This window comes from Amphiprion ocellaris, chromosome 20 (genome assembly GCF_022539595.1).
Source record: "Amphiprion ocellaris isolate individual 3 ecotype Okinawa chromosome 20, ASM2253959v1, whole genome shotgun sequence".
Classification (NCBI taxonomy): domain Eukaryota; kingdom Metazoa; phylum Chordata; class Actinopteri; family Pomacentridae; genus Amphiprion; species Amphiprion ocellaris.
The window spans coordinates 31,780,520-31,794,836 of NC_072785.1; the positions used below are offsets into that span (position 1 = coordinate 31,780,520).

Below are 14,317 nucleotides of genomic sequence, written 5' to 3' on the forward strand. Positions count from 1 at the left end.
TTCAGCTTGTCTTCAGTCTGTCTTCAGCTTGTCTTCAGTCTGTCTTCAGTCTGTCTTCAGTCTGTCTTCAGCTTGTCTTCAGTCTGTCTTCAGCTTGTCTTCAGCTTGTCTTCAGTCTGTCTTCAGTCTGTCTTCAGCTTGTCTTCAGTCTGTCTTCAGTCTGTCTTCAGCTTGTCTTCAGTCTGTCTTCAGTCTGTCTTCAGTCTGTCTTAAGCTTGTCTTCAGTCTGTCTTCAGTCTGTCTTCAGCTTGTCTTCAGTCTGTCTTCAGCTTGTCTTCAGTCTGTCTTCAGCTTGTCTTCAGTCTGTCTTCAGCTTGTCTTCAGCTTGTCTTCAGTCTGTCTTCAGCTTGTCTTCAGTCTGTCTTCAGTCTGTCTTCAGTCTGTCTTCAGCTTGTCTTCAGTCTGTCTTCAGCTTGTCTTCAGCTTGTCTTCAGTCTGTCTTCAGTCTGTCTTCAGCTTGTCTTCAGTCTGTCTTCAGTCTGTCTTCAGCTTGTCTTCAGTCTGTCTTCAGTCTGTCTTCAGTCTGTCTTAAGCTTGTCTTCAGTCTGTCTTCAGTCTGTCTTCAGCTTGTCTTCAGTCTGTCTTCAGCTTGTCTTCAGTCTGTCTTCAGCTTGTCTTCAGCTTGTCTTCAGTCTGTCTTCAGCTTGTCTTCAGTCTGTCTTCAGTCTGTCTTCAGCTTGTCTTCAGCTTGTCTTCAGTCTGTCTTCAGCTTGTCTTCAGTCTGTCTTCAGCTTGTCTTCAGTCTGTCTTCTGTCTGTCTTCAGCTTGTCTTCAGTCTGTCTTCAGTCTGTCTTCAGCTTGTCTTCAGCTTGTCTTCAGTCTGTCTTCAAGTTGTCTTCAGTCTGTCTTCAGTCTGTCTTGTCCTGATGTGTTTTTCCTCCTACATGTCATGAGTCTATCTGCTGGACTGATGAAGTTCTGAGGATCAGAAATGATGGAGAAAGTCAGATGATTCTGAGGAGTTCAGGAGAAGAACTGATGGAGTTTTGTCTTGAAATGACACCAGAATATCTGTACATTTGTGGGTTTACCTTCTTATTCTTTTTTCTTCTTCTCCTTCTTTATCTTCTTCTTTTCCTTCTCCTTCTTCTCTTCTTCCTCTTCTCATTCTTCTTCCTTCTTCTCCTTCTTTTTCTCCTTCTTCTTCTCCTCCTCCTTCCTTCTTCTCCTCCGCAGTCTCAGGGTCGCTATGAGATCATGCTGAGCATTGAGAAGATCCTCAGAGGTTTAGGCGTCAGCGCCGTGTCGAGTCACCGTGACGTCTACAAGGTGGCGAGGGCGTGTCTGACGGACCGATCCATGGCCGTACGCTGCGCCGCTGCTAAGGTAATCAGATTACTCTCATTACTGGTTTCAGGTTTAGAAATCAGCCTGTAGATTAATGAACGGTCTCAGTGTTAGCGGCGCTCACAGGTGTGTTTGTCTCGTCAGTGTTTGTTGGAGCTCCAGAGGGAAGCCGTGTTCCTGTGGACCAGCGAGTTGGAGAACGTGGCCACGCTGTGCTTCAGAGCCTTCGAGGGTTCCAACTACAACGTCAGAGTTTCAGTCTCCAAACTGCTGGGAACTCTGCTGGCTGCAGCTGTGGAGCCGCGACAGTCCTCCGGTACGACACCAGGACCGGATTAGATACGGGAAATAAATCATGAATGTAGAGGTTTTATCTGCAGGATTATTTCCACCTTCTCTCTGCAGCTGCTCCAGGTCCTTCTAGTTAACCCTCCTGTTGTCCTCATTTATGGGCACCAAAAAATATTATTTCCTCGTCTGAAGAAAATCCAAAAATTCAGCAAAAAAATTCCCCAAATTTCTGAAAATTTGCAAAACCTTCAGGAAAAAAATTCCAATAATTACTTAAAAGTTTCCCTTAAAAGTTTTACTTTAAAAAAATCCCCCAAATTTCCACCAAAAAATGTTCAAAGATTTCCCAAAAATGTTGAAAATGTGGACATCAGAAGTTTCACAATGAAAATATATATTTTTTCCCACAATTTCAAACTTTAAAACGGATCAATTTTGACCCGCAGGACGACACGAGGGTTAAAGAAGAAAACAATCATAACGACGGGGCTCGTTACCCTGGTAACCAGTTGATTTGTTAATTCAAACTATCAGTCAAACTTCATTTTTAGAGCACTTTTCATACAGTTAAAAATGCAACGCAAAGTGCTTTACAACATTAAAAACATTACAATTCAACCATCTTTAACATTTTTAATCATCTTTGCTTGTTGAGAGCAAAAATCAAACATTCTGACAGTTTTAATCTGGAAATTTGACTATTTATTTAGTTTTAGTAGATTTTCTTGTCATTGTGAATGAATATTTTTCACTGTAGTTTTTGGATGAATTTACCATCCTAATTGGTCATTAATGATTAATTTAGGTCATCAGCATCAACGACTTTATTGTCAATAATCAATGCTGTGCATGTAGGTTTGGATTGGTTTTGTAAATACATGTATTTACTTGTTTAGTTTAAGAAGGGTTCTGCTTTTTCTGGAAGGGAAAAATGTTTTTTTTGCTACAGAATCTGGTGCCAACAGTTTTTTTTGTTGAGAATGTATAAAATAAGACTTGTGGAATGTAGTAATTTTGATAAAATTTTAGAGTTTTAAGCTCAGATTTGGTTAATTTTCCTGATTAAACAGCTCATCACATACTATATGTTCATCAGAAAGCAGAAAAACCAATGATTCTTACCTTTTTTAGAATTTTGTGCTGATAAATGCTGTAATTTTAAAAATAAACCTGCTAGGAAATTTAAAAAGGTCTTTAGAAATATATAAATGACAATATAATATATACACTTGTACTCATAACTTTACATTCTTAGCCAGACTTTGTGAAATATTGTCCATTTTTTCACGACAATAAGTTTGATCATGGAAAAACTTTTCTTTCATTTAGGGATAGCGGTCAGACAAAGTTATCCATTGTCACGTAATTGTATTTTCTCTGATTATTATTCATGTTTTCATTAAAGAACGGTTCATATTTTACTAATTCTGCCAGAATATGTAAAATTATGAGCACAACTGTCGCATGGTTCTGAATAGAATATGTTCAAACAGACATAAACCCACAGAAACAATCACACACAGTCTGATTCCAGATGTTTTTTCCCCAGCAGCCCCCAGGCAGGGCGTTAAGGGGCGGAGCTCCCTGGAGGAAGTGATGGACTTACTGTCAGCCGGTTTCCTGCGAGGCGGCGGTGGTTTCCTGCGAACCAGCGGAGACATGTTGAAGGGGACGAGTTCTGTTAGCAAAGACATCCGGATCGGAGTCACTCAGGTGAAACACGATGTTAGCGCTGTAGTGATAAAAATTCTGCATTGAAACTTCCACTAAAACAAAACTATTTAGCACAGACTTCAGCTTAGCTTTGCCAAAGACGACGTTGGTTTAACCCTCCTGTTGTCCTCATTTACAGGCACCAAAAAATATTGTTTCTTTGTCTAAAAAAATGTTGAAAATGTGGACATCAGAAGTTTCACTGTGAAAATATATTTTTTTCCACATTTTTAAACTTTAAAACGGGTCAATTTGACCTGCAGGAAGACACAAAAGTTAAAGAAACAAACGAACTAGAGCTTTTTTCTCCTTTATAGCAGGATAATAGTGAAGTGCATCAGACCATTCTGCACTACAGGATGACTGGCTAAGTGAGATTAGTAATCTTGGACAATTTTTAAGTTTTTCAGTCATTTTTGGACAAGTTTTAAGTTATTTTGAACAGGTTTCTTTTCCTGTGGGACACATTTGAATATGTTCCTGTCTGTTACGATTCTAAATAATTTGGACTTTTTTTTTTTTTACCTCAGTGTTTCCTCTACATTCATTCAGCAGCGGCGGGCCGCCATTCCTAAATCCTAGCCGCCGCTCCTTCAAATTTCTTTTCTTTCTTTTTTTTGTTATTGTCTCAAACACACCTCCACCATGTCTCCACCTTCACAGCAGAGTCCTGCACTGTGTTGGGTTCTCGCAAGTACTAAGGTAAACTAGAGATAACTACCTTTCTCAGTATCGACTCTTTGATACGTCGGATTAATACGACATTAATTAGTCGTGAGAGCGCGGCCTTGAAAGTGACGTCACATCAAGCATCCAGGCAGCACGTCAGAGAGTCAGAGGAGTTAAGTCTTGGAAAATAGGTCAGCGACTTACTGGAGAAAAGTTATTAGCTTAAGATAACTGATAATAGATTTTACAAGTTAAACAGATGTTCTCTAAATATTGATGTCCAGCTAACGCTACGTAGCATATCGGTAGCTTCAGTTAATTGGTCCCGATGCCAACTTGGTGTGACTAACGTCAGTAAACTAATCATAGCATGAAGCTAATATCTACACACCACGATGTAACTGCTGACTGCATCTTCAGATGAACTTGTTCAAATATTTTTTAATTTTTACATTCAGCCATTAAAAATCCATTTTCAACTGGCCATTCAATAAATAAGTTGTAAAAGTAAAATCTGCAGTCAAGTGTCATTTGTTTACGTTGCCACGGCTCCCGGAGAACCTGCCGCTGCTGCGGAAAAAAATCCTGGAGGAAACACTGCACCTATATAACAGATTGGTAGTGAGGTGCATCAGATCATTCTGCACTACAGAATGACTGTCTAACTGAGACTTCTGAATAACTTACCCTCTCCCTCTACATGTTAACCATCCTTTTAGGCCTGTGTGGTTTTCGTCTCCACCCTCGGAGGTTCCTGGTTGGAGGCCAACTTCCCGGCCTTCCTGTCGCTGCTGATGGAGCTGGCGTCCCACAGCAGGGCGACCCAGACGCCGGTGGACGCCGCCGTGACCCGTCGCTGCGTCTCCTTCATCCTGAGGAGCACCCTGGGGTCTCTGCTGGGGGAGAAGGCTCAGACCAATGCTGCCAAGCAGATCTGCATCGTCGTGGCGTCTCAGAAACGAACCATCGGTGAGCCGAGACACACAAACCCAATTAACTCAGTTACAGGTGATAGAATACCGTAGAATCCACAAGGTTTTTTTTTTTTTTGTTTTTTCTTTTTTCTTTTTATATAGCGCCAATTACAGTCAAATTGTCTGGAGACGCTTTCCAGAACCCATATGCCTGAACCCCCAGAGCAGCCCTAAGGAGACAGTGGCAGGAAAACACCCTTTTAACAGGGAAAAAACCTGGAGCAGAACCTGGCTCTAATGTGGGGGAACCATCTGCTGCTGGCTGGGTGGGTTGAGAGGGACAGAAGAGGTAGACTTTAGAGTCTATAACTAATAATCGCAGTAGCAGTATATGTTTCTGGTTACAAGTACAAAAAGAATGTCAGATATACACTGAAATTAAATATTAGTATTTTCCTACAGTACCAGGTAGGATTTCTGTATTCCCAGGTGAGTAATGATGTTTTTCTTGGTTTATTTTCAGATGCAGCTCTGACTGATGGTAACGTAGAAACCAGAGTGTCTTCTGCTGACATCTCGGCCAGTCAGCATGTGCTGGTCTGCTGCCTTCTGGAACTGGGAGCTCTGGTTCAGGGACTGGGATCCACAGCCGCCCCCCTCCTCACCGACACCACCACAGGTCTTTGTGTGGTTTTAAGCACTTTTTACCTGTGCTTTAATATAGGCGTGAAGTAAATTTAAAGAAAACTTCTGACCTTTCTGCAAAAGTAACATAAAAGAAAATGTGATTTATTCTTCTTTCTGTTTGCTGCTTTGGAGAGAATACTCTGCTGCGTCGTGTTGTCAGAAGGTGGCGCTGTAGACTATTCTAGCCGTAATAAGCAGAGTAGAAGATTTAAATAAATCAGCTGTTTGTCAAACGTTTTGCAGGTGTTTCCTACATTTTTACAATAATCATAATAATAATAAATTTTATTTGGAATGCACTTTTCATTTAGGCAAAATCTCAACACTTACGGTATTCCCTTTGCTGCTGTAACACTTTATTACCCAGAATTATTTATCTTAAATTAATGTTGTCAAGAAATGCTGTGAATTGTTTGACCTCTGCAGCTGTCGGTGACCTGTAAATCCTCCAGGGTTCATCACGTTGTGCTCTACATGACCATGAAGTGTAACTAACCCCTCTCTGGTCGCATCTCCTGCAGCCCTACTGGACTCGGTCGTCTCCGTCCTCCTTCATCCCGTCGCTTCGGCTCGACTCGCCGCCGCCTGGTGCCTCCGCTGTGTTGTCATGGCGATGCCATCCCAGTGTTCCCCGTTATTGGACCGCTGCGCCGAGCGACTGGTGGCCCTGAAGTCTTCCCCCGAGGCCGTGGCCGGATACGGAGCCGCCGTCGCCGCCCTGGTGGCCGCTGTGCAGCACTGCCCTCTGGGAATACCGCACACCAAGGGCAAGGTGGGGATCATACGACACCACGCGTAACACTACATGATTTTATATTGTGACTTGTGGTAGTTTTCGAGCTGATTTTCATGTTCTTCATGGTGTGTTTCTGTGATCAGGTGGTTCTGGGTCTGGCTGAGGATCTTCTCCGTTCGGCGTCTCAGAACAGTCGTATTTCTCTACAGAGGACTCAGGCCGGCTGGATGCTCGTCTCCTCCCTCGTCACTCTGGGTGAACAGAGCTTTAAATCCACCGTCAACATCTGCAAACAGCTGCAGCTTCTTTGCTTCATCAGGACAGACATTTTCAGGGGTGAAAAACACGTTTGAGCTCTGGTGAAAACTGCTTTCGCTTCGTCAGCTGATTTGTTTCTAGCCAGCGACGGAGATTTACTGCATGAAGCTCCAGAGCTTAATGAGTTTAATACAAAACACTTTCTGAAATGTCAAATTATCAACCTGTTGCAAAAAGAAAAGTAAATGTCTGGAAAATATTCATATAATAAAATATGAACAAAATTGTTAGAAAATATCAAGACACAAAAATGCTTTAATTAAAGGGACAAAATATAAACAAAATAAAATATTGAAAACAATTACAGAGTCTAAGAAAAACTAAAATATTATTAAAAATGTCCCCAAACTGCACTTACAATATACTGTCTGAAAAATATAAATAAAATGACAGAAAAATATCAGTCAATATCTGGAAAATAAAACTTTACAAAAATACTGATAAATGTCAAAAATGAGTATTAATAAAATGTCCCAAGAAATGATTCAATGCCCCCCCCAAAAAATCTAGAAAATATTGAGAAAATGTCAGACAAATATTCATAAAATATTAAAGAAATTGTTAGAAAATGTTAAGTGAAAAAATGCTTTATTAAATGGAAAAATATATTCGTAAAACAAAATAAAATTTTGAAAAAAATTACTAGAATCTAAGAAAAAATAAAATATTACTGAAATGTCCCCCAAAAAGAATAAATATGTCTGAAATATGCTCACTGTCTAAAAAATATTCAAATATTTCTAGAGAATGTCAAAAAAAATAGAATGTTTGAAAAAAAATATCTTACAATTAATACCAACAAAAACTCACAAAAAAGAAAGAATAATGTTCTGAAATGTGATTTAAAATGTCCTCAAAAATATCTGAACGATGTGATGAAAGAAGAGAGACGATTGTGTTGATGTCTTTGTTTGTGTGTTTGTTTTGTTTGTGTGTTATTTTGTTTGTGTGTTTTTTGTGCGTCCAGGTCCGGCGGTGGTAGAACACCATCTCTCCCGCCTCCTCCTCCTCTGGCGTTGTGTTTTTGCTGCTTCTCTCAGAGAGCAGGACATGGAGCTGAGGAGGGGGGACTACTTTACGTGGCAGGTTACACTGGAGGGACGGGCTGGGGCGCTCTGCGGTGAGTGGATGAACACACACACACACACACACACACACACACACACACACATAAATGAATCATGGTGAGCCTAAGTTTGTCTGAAGTGTTTTATTTTTTAACAGCGATGAAGAATCTGCTGCTGCACTGCAGAGAACTGGTTACTGATGACATCATCAGCCGTCTGCTCACGCCATTGGCCTGCGCTGTCACCTTGCTCAACAAGTCAGTCTCTTATTGGTTCTCTCAGATACACTCACACTGTTTATTGACCTGTTATCTATTATATTGTATTGTTTTATTTTTTATTATTTATTATATTATTTTATTTTAGATTGTATTTTTTATTTTATTTAGTTTTATATTGTATTATATTTTATTATATTAAATTATATTTTATTATATTAAATTCTATTTTATTATTCTATATTATATTACATATATATTATTATATAGATTATATTATTCTGTATTAAATTATATTATTTTATTTTATATTGCATCATATTATATTATATTATTCTATATTATTATTCCATTGTATTTTTTATTTTGTTTTGTTTTATTTTATATTATATTCTATTATTTTATATTATTTTAGTGAGGTGTTTCCATTGAGATCTTTCTAAAATGACAGATTTCAGCTCAGGTTTTGTTTTTGAAGGTGTGCAACTGTGCATTTTTATCACATCCCAGATTATTTTACTTTTATTTCAGCTCTTGGTTCTGAAGTTGACTTTCATAATAAAACTTTGTATTTAGGATCTTTATTTTATGTCACATATTTGGCTCCTTATTAATTTTCTAACTTCCTAACCTGCTTCTGTAACATTTAAATTTACCATCTGGATCAGTGAAGTCTGATTTTATCTTGTGTTTTTATTCCTGTGTGTTGTCTGTAATATATATGTTTACATTGTTGTGTTTCCAGTAATATATCTAAATATTTTTATTATATTTATGTGTTTCCAGGCTGCCGGCTCTGCTCAGGTCTTATGGTAGTTCGGTTCATTGTTTCTCGGTCGTCTACAGACTCAGAGTTTATGAGCTTCTCTCTCTGCTGCCTCCAAACACCTACCAAGGTTCAACTCCAACACTCTTTTTCTATCTTGTCTTTCTGTAAACTCTCCCTCTCTGTCTTCTGTCTTTTCTTCTCCCTCCTTTCTTTGTACCTGATTTATTCTCCTATGGTTGAAGTCCTTTGTTTCTTCTCCTTCATTCACATTTACTAAATCACCTCGCCTCTTTGCTGCATTATGTTTCCTTCTGATGTCCATTTAATTATCTTCCCACCTTCTGTTCCTCAACATTTCATATATTCTTTAATATTGCTGCAAAGAACAATCAGATTTATTGTTTTAGTTTCAATTATTCTCAGGTGTTTCCTTTCGTTTTGTCAACCAGAAAATGTTTATTTTATGATATGATTTAACCCTAACCCTTATATAAAAAAGAAGAAGAAAATGTTCTTATTGTAGAGGCATAAACCATCAAATATGCATCAAACAAACAGTCAAAATAAATCTGGATTATTTACTTATATTGTGTTTATATGTGAAATAAGTGCAGCTTTCACAATTATCAAGAATGCATGAGCTGCAAATTTGTGAAATAAGAAGTTTCTAAGAGCTAAATAAACATCCTTCAACCTTCCTTCTTATATTATTATAACAGAGTGCATAATGTGCTCGGAAAAAGTGATTTATAGGCATTTAAGAACTCTTTTAGCTACAAAAAAGAAGAAGATAAAACAATATTTATTGATTATATTGATTAATTGAAATGTTTTAATTAATTGAATTAGATTCTTGTTAATTTCTTCTTTCTCCAAAAACAAAAAATAACCCTTTCTGTGTTTTTAGGAAGATCAATAAGTCTAAATGAAAAACATTTCATGGTTGAATTTGAGTGTTTTCTCCATCTCCAGTGGTTGATGTGTATTTTCTGTCCTCCTGCAGAGAGTTTTGGTTTGGTGATGAACCAGCTGGTCTCTGATCTGTCCGGTCAGGACAACCTGAACCAGCCGTGTTCTGACCTCACGCTGCTGCCGCCACTCTGTCACCATGACGACCTGCCGCTGGTCGGCCCCGCCCTCCACGACACCGACCACCGGTACATCGAGGAGCAGGTGAGGCTCGGTTCTGACGATGCAGACTGAAAGGTAGAACGACTGGACAGACCGAAAGATGTTTGTTTGTTTGTGTTTAGCTCCACGGCAGCGTTGTGGGCGGGGCCTCTCTGGACAACGACCCCTTCAGTCTCTGCGATCGAGGCGATGACGCTCCAGCTCCTCTTCCTCCTCACGTCGCTCTGACCGCCGCCGCCACAGCGCTCTTCGGAGTTCTGTTCCCCCATATCATCTCCGCTCAGAGGTAACCGACCCGCTGCCAGCCGCACCACACGGGTTAACCAGGACTAGATAACCAGGACTAGATAACCAGGACTAGATAACAAGGACTAGTTAACCAGGACTAGATAACCAGGACTAGATAACCAGGACTAGTTAACCAGGACTAGATAACCAGGACTAGTTAACCAGGACTAGATAACCAGGACAGATTAGCCAGGACTAGATAACCAGGACTAGATAACCAGGACTAGATAACCAGGACTAGTTAACCAGGACTAGATAACCAGGACTAGTTAACCAGGACTAGATAACCAGGACTAGTTAACCAGGACTAGATAACCAGGACTAGTTAACCAGGACTATATAACCAGGACAGATTAGCCAGGACAGATTAGCCAGGACTAGATAAGCAGGACTAGTTAACCAGGACTAGATAACCAGGACTAGATAACCAGGACTAGATAACCAGGACTAGTTAACCAGGACTAGATAATCAGGACTAGTTAACCAGGACTAGATAACCAGGACTAGTTAACCAGGACTAGATAACCAGGACTAGTTAACCAGGACTAGATAACCAGGACAGATTAGCCAGGACAGATTAGCCAGGACTAGATAACCAATTAAGTGGTGCAGAGTAACTAGTGCAAGATAGCTAGTACAGATTAACTAGTATTCAGCAAAGGATAATCAGTACAGATGGCTGTTATGGGTCATGGGTCAGGTCGGTTTAAGTTTAGTTGGTTGTGACTGAACCAGCTGGTGACCACAGCTAGTTAAGTTTAGTTTAGTTTAACTAACCTGTTTGCGTTTATCAGAGTGAAGATTCTGGAGCAGTTTGCGGAAACCGTGAATCAACTGAAAGGTCAACGGCAGCAGACAGTCCAGACTCATGTGTGTGCTGCCCTCTGCAGTCTGTTAAAGGTAACACACCTTATGCATGTGGTTCAAACACACCTAAGTCTGGTTCAAACACACCTGTGGAGGGAGGAGTCTAGTTTATACACCTGTACAACTACACAGATATATCACAATTAACATGTCAGCGATTCCAACCAAAGTACTACTTTTTTATGTATAGTTTCAAAGATTTATTCCCTCTGAAATACTATTTTCTATTCAATTACATGCAGCTTTGAAGATTTATTCCACGTACCATACTTCTTTTCGTCCAAATACTTCTAGTTTTAAAGGTTTATTCCATCTGAAATACTACTTTCTGTTTAAGTATTCATAATTTTTAAGCTTCATTCCAGCTAAAATACTACTTTTTGTCCAAACATGTATAGCTTTAAAGGTTTATTCCACGTGAAATACAGTTTTTGGTCAAAATATGTAAAGTTGTAAACATTTACTCCCTCTGAAATACCATTTTCTGTTCAGGTATTCACAGTTTGGATGGTTTAGTCCCTCCAAAATACTGTTTTCTGTTCAATTACATACAGCTTTGAAGATTTATTCCACATAAAATACTACTTTCTGTCTAAATATGTATAATCTCAAAAGGTTTATTCCACATAAAATACAGTTTTTAGTCAAAATATGTAAAGTTTCACACATATATTCCAACTGAAATACTACTTTACTCCAAATACTTCCTTATTTCTTGTGTTTTATTTGCAAAGTTTAGTTTATTTCTGCAGCTTTTTTTCCCTCTTTCCGGTATTGGCTTTGTTGGTGATTATAAATGAAATTTTGGAGCGTTTTGGTTACAAATTCCGGAGGTTAATGTAGCTGCACCACATGGACAAACCAAAAGTGAAAATAAACCTCGACATGCACAGATAAACCACTTTAATGGGAAATATGAAGGTTAGAATAAACCGGCCAGAACAAACTAACACTTGTTTCCTTTGTCGTCAGCACCAGGGCAGTGTCCGAGGCTCCCTGGGTCCAGAGGAGCTCCGTCCTCCGGCCTTGTCCCTCCTGTCGGGGGCGCTGGAGAGCAGCAGTCCTCTGATCCGCTGCCTGGCTGCTGAAGGGTTGGCTCGGCTGGTCCAGGTGGTCGGAGACCCCGGGTTCACCGCCTCCGTCTCCCTGCTCTGCTTTGACAGGTGACATCGACTCGCTTGCATCACTTCCTGTATGTGCTGAGGAGAACTTTCACTTGCTTTATTTTTGCTACAGGAAGATTTTTCTTCCTGTTTTTTAGTCCTTAAACTGCAGATTTTCTCCTACAGATGAACCGTCAGCAGCCTCGTCTGAATCTATTTCTAGTCTCTGCTGAAACAAAGCAGGTCCTGATCCCAAAATACACAGAAAAGCTGCAGGGTAAAGCAGAAATAGCTCAAAGGAGGCTTAAAATACCCGCGAGAGACGCTTGAACCCAATATATCAGAGAATGATGACAGTTTGCTGCACTGCAGGTTCAAGATGCATATTTTTATCCAGAGATGGAGGCGATGTCACATAAACCAGAGCTGATAAAAAAAAAAAAAACAGGAGCTGCTTTAATCTGCAGATCTGTAACCTGGATGTGAAAAAATAAAGGTTCTTAACCCTCCTGTTGTCCTCATTTACGGGCACCAAAAAACATTGTTTCCTTGTCTGACAAAAAATCCCAAAATTCAGCAAAAAAATTCCTCAAATTTCTGAAAATTTGCAAATTCTCCAGGGAGAAAATTCCAATAATTCCTTAAAAGTTTCCCTTAAAAATTTTCTTTAAGAACATTCACATAAAAATCAACCAAAATCCAGCGAAATTTGTGGATTTTGGTTGATTTTTTTTGTGAATGTTCTTAATCAACATTTTTAACATTTCTTTTTTTCCACCAAAAAATGTTCAAAGATTTCCCAAAAATGTTGAAAATGTGGACATCATAAGTTTTATTGTGAAAATAATTTTTTTTTCTCCACATTTTCAAACTTTAAAACGGGTCAATTTGACCCGCAGGACGACATGAGGGTTAAGAAACATCTTGAGTTGGTGATGAGCAGCACTGAGGGTGAGGATTATTTTTTCTGAAAAAATGAAAAAAAAAAAAAAGGTAATAAATAAATTACTCTTTCTGCAGAATTTTCATTATAAAAGCCTCCTAAATTAGGTCCCTGAGCTGTTAAGAGACTTTTAATTTGAAATCAAATCAAATTAGCTGCCATCAAATAAACAGAAAAGTAGATGTAACTTGAAAGAAATCACTTTTTGTGTTTATTTCAGCTTAAATTTGTGGATTAATTGTACACTGAGACTAAAGCCAAATGTTCAGTGGTCTTGAGTTGTTTCTGAAATTGATCAGAAGCAGTGATTGATTCTGGATTAGTTTTATTTTAGCTGATTTAATATCACAGATCTCAGCAGCTCAAAGTGAAGTCAGCAGCTGTTTTAGGACGCCACCGATAAATGAAGTGAAACTATTCCTCTGTTTCTGTTAAGGTTGTCTGAGTCTGTGAGCGATTTTGAGTAATTTTGATCCATTTTTAAAGTAATTCTGGACAGGTTTCAAGTCACTTCTGAGTCAATTTGGACAGGTGTTGTCATTTTGGACAAATTTTGAGCAATTTTAAACCAATTTTTAGTCGTTTTTGACCAATTTTTTAGTCGTTTTGTGCTTTTTTTTGGCATTTTGGACAAATTTTTAGTCATTTTGGAAAATGTCTAGTAATTTTGGACAATTTTTTTGTCATTTTGGACAAATTCAGAATAATTTGGGGCAAATTTTACACCATTTGGGACAAAATTTAAGTAATTTTGAACCAATTCTTAGTCATTTTTGATCATTTTTTTGGTCATTTTGGACAAACTTGTAGTTATTCTGGAAAATTTTTGTCAGTTTGGACATTTTTTGTGTGTCATTTTGGACCCATTTTTAGTAATTTTGGACTTTTTTTGTCATTTTGGACAAATATTTTAGTAATTTTGAATCAATGTTTAGTGATTTTGGAAATGTTTTAGTCATTCTGGACATTTTTTGTCATTTTGGACAAATTTTGAGTCATTCTGGAAAAAGTTTTGTCATTTTGGACCAATTTTAAATAATTTTGAGCTACTTTTTAGTCAAATCTGTGGATCCAGACTATAAGCCGCATCACTGCCAAAATCTAATCACTTGGTCCTTGAATCATTTCTGACCTTCCTTGAAAATTTCAACCAAATCCGTTAGTCGGTTTTTCAGTAATGTTAGAGACAGACAGACAGACAGACAGACAGACGCAGATCGTCACACAACTTCACCACGTTGCTCGGTAGAGTAACAAAATGTATTTCATGCTGTTTAACACAAACAAAAATACCAAAAATAGAACCATTCAAACTA

General features: G+C 38.7%; 1 protein-coding gene across 12 annotated transcripts in view; it reads left to right on the forward strand.

Moving 5' to 3' along the window:
• Positions 1–14,317, forward strand: part of heatr5a (HEAT repeat containing 5a) — a 58,444-nt gene that overhangs the window by 7,023 nt on the left and 37,104 nt on the right. For 7 of the 12 annotated variants that reach the window (XM_055005629.1, XM_055005627.1, XM_055005628.1 and 4 more), the window contains exons 5-18: positions 1,177–1,326; positions 1,432–1,603; positions 3,128–3,291; positions 4,680–4,929; positions 5,398–5,553; positions 6,083–6,333; positions 6,441–6,552; positions 7,583–7,735; positions 7,840–7,939; positions 8,687–8,796; positions 9,673–9,842; positions 9,923–10,086; positions 10,883–10,988; positions 11,928–12,118. In XM_055005629.1, the coding sequence (XP_054861604.1) occupies positions 1,177–1,326; positions 1,432–1,603; positions 3,128–3,291; positions 4,680–4,929; positions 5,398–5,553; positions 6,083–6,333; positions 6,441–6,552; positions 7,583–7,735; positions 7,840–7,939; positions 8,687–8,796; positions 9,673–9,842; positions 9,923–10,086; positions 10,883–10,988; positions 11,928–12,118 (2,249 nt within the window). The remainder of the gene's footprint in view (positions 1–1,176; positions 1,327–1,431; positions 1,604–3,127; positions 3,292–4,679; positions 4,930–5,397; positions 5,554–6,082; positions 6,334–6,440; positions 6,553–7,582; positions 7,736–7,839; positions 7,940–8,686; positions 8,797–9,672; positions 9,843–9,922; positions 10,087–10,882; positions 10,989–11,927; positions 12,119–14,317) is intronic. The other 5 variants (XM_055005630.1, XM_055005635.1, XM_055005638.1 and 2 more) reach the window with 1 other exon arrangement.